The 4,294-nt window shown below is 41.2% G+C and overlaps 1 protein-coding gene across 1 annotated transcript; it reads left to right on the forward strand.

The window, feature by feature from the left end:
* Nucleotides 1-1,939: 1,939 nt before the first annotated feature.
* Nucleotides 1,940-3,822, forward strand: LOC132449421 (fatty acid-binding protein, brain-like). Its single transcript, XM_060041057.1, has 4 exons — nt 1,940-2,099; nt 2,179-2,351; nt 2,503-2,604; nt 3,573-3,822. The coding sequence occupies exons 1-4, from the start codon at nt 2,027-2,029 to the stop codon at nt 3,621-3,623; spliced, it is 399 nt and encodes a 132-aa protein (XP_059897040.1). The 5' UTR covers nt 1,940-2,026; the 3' UTR covers nt 3,624-3,822.
* The last annotated feature ends 472 nt before the right edge of the window (nt 3,823-4,294 follow it).

Consider the following 4,294-nt stretch of genomic DNA (forward strand, 5'->3'; position numbering starts at 1 on the left):
TACCCATAGAATAGACCTATATACTACAGTAATACCCAATAGAGTAGACTATTCAATTCAATTCAGTTCAAAGTGTTTATTGTCATATGCACAATAAGAAACATATTCTCAATCATACAATGAAATTCTACCTTTGTGTTCCACAGACTGAATGCCAAGAAAGAAATATAAAAGAAAAAAAAAAAATGCAATATACAATATACAAATAGAATAGAAAAAAGATGCAACAATATAGAATATACAATTTACAAGATAAATAGAAGAGCAGCAACTAGATGAAATAATGCATTTAAGTTAAAATAAACAAATTAAAATGGAATGGTGCGAATCCAAGAAAGTGTGCCGTAGTGCATGAGCAAAATGTAAACAGTGGCGGCAGTAACAAGAATAACAACAGACTCCTATCTGTTGTTAAGGAGTCAGAGGGCAGTGGGGAAGAAAGAGTTCTTTAGTCTGGTTGTTTTGGACTTCTTACTTCTGTACCTCCGTCCTGAGGGTAGAAGTGTAAACAGTCCAAGCTGGGGGTGGGTGGGGTCCTTGAGTATGGAGGCAGCTCTCCTGTGGACTCTGCAGAGAGGGCAGTGGGGTTCTGATGATCTTCTCTGCAGCCTTCACCACTCCCTGCAGTCCTCTGCGGTCCAAAGCAGAAGTTCTGCCATACCAGACGGTGATACAGCCGGTCAAGATGCTCTGAACAATGCAGACTAGGCCTATATACTACAGTAATACCAAATAGAGTAGACCTATATACTACAGTAATACCCAATAGAGTAGGCCTATATACTACAGTAATGCCCAATAGAGAAGCCCTTTATGCTACAGTAATACCAATAGAGTAGTCCTATATACTACAGTAATACCCAGTAGACTAGGCCTATATACTACAGTCATACCCAGTAGAGTAGGCCTATATACTACAGTAATGCCCAATAGAGAAGCCCTTTATGCTACAGTAATACCAATAGAGTAGGCCTATATACTACAGTAATACCCAGTAGACTAGGCCTATATACTACAGTCATACCCAGTAGACTATGCTTAGATACTACAGTAATACCCAGTAGACCAGGCCTTTATACTACACTAATACCCAATAGAGTAGGCCTTTATACTAAGGCCTGTAGTACTGTGTGCAGCCAGGGGGAGGGGCCAGCGACCCTTACGCTTTCGGTCAAAACGAGTAGTATTACTTATTAATAATAAAAAAAATATTATTATTATTATTAGTATTATTATTAGTATTATTTGTAAGCTAAATTTTATTAGGATTATAAACAAGTATTATTAATAAGCTAATAATATGAATAATGTATAGTGCAATTATTTCCCACCTAGTCGTCTATTTCCATATTAATTGAGTTTAGTGCATGTTCGCATTATCAGGATTTCTTTACCAAGACGTAAACACGAGCGGGCTTTAGAAGTGCATTTGGGTCCCAGCAGCAGCATAGAGGCCACATTGGCAGAGCTGCTCGGAGCCTTCATCTACCCTACCACCGTTACAATAAGGCTTCCCACAGACGGCTGTGAACCCTCTTCATTTCTTGGCATAAAGAAATCTCATGGGCTAGCAATTAATCATGGGATGGCAATGAATGTACGTAAGGACAATAGCCTGTCAAACAGGATGATTCGGCTGAGTGGTTCCTCCGACACATGCATCCATCATTAAACATATTCACTACATTTAGGAACGGGCAGGGTGTTTCTGTGTTGGCCATCCATCCTAAAAAGGGACCATGTTGTAACCATAATGGACACTAGTGTGAGGTAATGTCTGATCATGTCATTAATAGTAAATGCCCGTAAAAGACAACAGGGAGTCTGGTTGAGCTGGAGCCCTGACCCAGTTTAAACAGTGGGGGTGAAGGGGGTTTCTTTAGACCTATCACATGTTGGGGAAAATCTCCTGAGCCAATGACAGGCCAGCCCCCAGTGTACATATTAATGAGTGCGAGAAGGGTTCAAGGATGAAGAGAAAAGTTTCCCAAAGCTTCACTCTCCTCCTGACTCTCTCAGCTCCACCATGGTCGAAGCCTTCTGTGCCACCTGGAAACTAGTCCACAGCGAGAACTTTGATGACTACATGAAGGCCCTGGGTGAGTTGGCCTCCATCTCTTGTTCTGTGTGCTACCAGTGCCAAGGCATGTGATCTGATGTGAGCGGATCTCCTGACAGGGGTGGGCTTCGCCACCCGGCAGGTGGGCAACGTGACCAAGCCCACGGTGGTGATCCGCCAGGACGGGGAAAAGCTGGTGATCCAGACCCAGAGCACCTTCAAGAACACCGAGATCTCCTTCAGCCTGGGAGAGGAGTTTGACGAGGCCACGGCGGATGACCGCAGCTGCAAGGTAGATTGACAGGCACACAGCCTTCCTCTTTGATCCAGTATCGTCCTCTGTTCCAGCACAATGAGTTGATCTAAAGAGACCTATTATCTTTACTGAGTGGTTTAGAACATGTTTTCAGGCACTGACACCAAATTCTTCCCTAACTCTACAGACCACTGTCAGCCTGGAGGGTCATCAACTCATCCAAGTCCAGAAGTGGGATGGCAAAGAAACCAAGTTTGTCAGAGAAATTCAGGATGGCAAGATGGTCATGGTAATGACGCATCAATTACACATTACAATAATCATTATCCGGCTGTGATTATTAATTGATGTTTGACTTTATATAACTAGAATACGGTAACATACAACCGAACACCTCAAAAGGCCAATATCTGAATTCCATCTGTTTTCACTCGCTGGCCGAATATGATGCTTGAAGGCACAGACAAATATAATCAACCATTCATTGACTCTTCTAATGTTTTGCTGGCTGTACTCTAACTGGAGAGTGGGAAAACCCACATCCTTAAAGCATATCATTATTATATGTTAGATACAAGTTGTAACCATAGGCGTTTCTGTGGGCTACCTTAGTCTCCAATAGCATGGCGGCCTGAAAGGACTTAATATGTCTGCTAGTATTACATTTACATTTTCACATTACAGGGGTTTTGCTGGCGCTTTTATCCAAGTGACTTACAACCATTCGTTAACCCATTCACATACTGACGACACTCAGCTCGTCAGGAGCAGTCAGGGTGAGGTGGCTTGCTCAGGGACACCTTGACACTCAGCTACTAGTATCCAATGAATGTCCTAGCTTGTCTTGTCAAACATATGTCAGCTCATTTAGCACAGGAAACAATTCTTTAGCCTACGATAACATAGCTGGTCATGACTTAAATATCAAATACATAAGCTTCTGGCCTAGGTTCAGTTAAGGCTGGGCTTAAGGATTTGGACAGACGCAGGACAAATATGCACTGAGCCACTGAGCATGCCCATTAGGCCCGGTCCTTAGTAGGAACACCGCCCAGTCAATCTGGCACTTTAATGTATTTCAACTTCTCAATCAAAATCTAGGCACTTTCATCTAGACTCAAAATCTAGACTGGCAATAAGTTAGGCAAATAATTTTACTTTGTGAAGTATACATTGTTTGCGCTTTGCAAAGGTACAGTACTGTGGTTGATCTGGGTCCTTAATTAATGTGTCGTTTTCATTTAACCTTTTATGCAGAGCTTGACGTTTGAAGACATCCACGCTGTGCGGACGTATGAGAAGGCATGACTGGTGTGACGTCTCTTGTTGTCAGGCTTTTATTAACTGCAGGCTATTATGTTGAACTTTTCAATCCAACATGCTCCAAATGTTTTAACACAGTGGTTATGTTTTTCTTTACTTATTTTTCAGTTTTTTTTATTACATTTTCATTGTGATGGATCATCTTATATAAAATAAATAAAATAAAATAAAAGGCCAAATGCAATTTTCTGGGTCTGTTGTGTTGTATCCTATTGTGCATATTACATGTGCAAACATTATGAATTGTAATTTTATCAGACACAATGCGGAGGGTTAAGGTTTTATAAGGTTTATCTAGGCCTATAGTAGGCCTACTCAATATCCCTTAAAAATACCAGTTACTCTAACTTAGTATATTAGTCTAGTACTATGAAAACAAGTGGGCTTTTTTCTTTAATACCGTAATTCACATCATTCATCAATTGTCACCGATCTTGATCAGTCTCATTTGGTTCTGTCATCTCAGGTTCTCCCCCAAAATGAGGATGTATGATAATGCTGTCGGTGAATTTATCAATAACTTGGCTGTGTGGGATGAAAATAGAGTTGTGTGGGATGTTATAGAGATGTGTGGGATGTTATCAAGTTCTGTATGATGTTCTAAAGCCATGGGGATGTTCATAGAGCAGCGTGTGGTTCAAATGTCCAGGCATATT

Source organism: Gadus macrocephalus, chromosome 21 (genome assembly GCF_031168955.1).
Source record: "Gadus macrocephalus chromosome 21, ASM3116895v1".
NCBI lineage: Eukaryota > Metazoa > Chordata > Actinopteri > Gadiformes > Gadidae > Gadus > Gadus macrocephalus.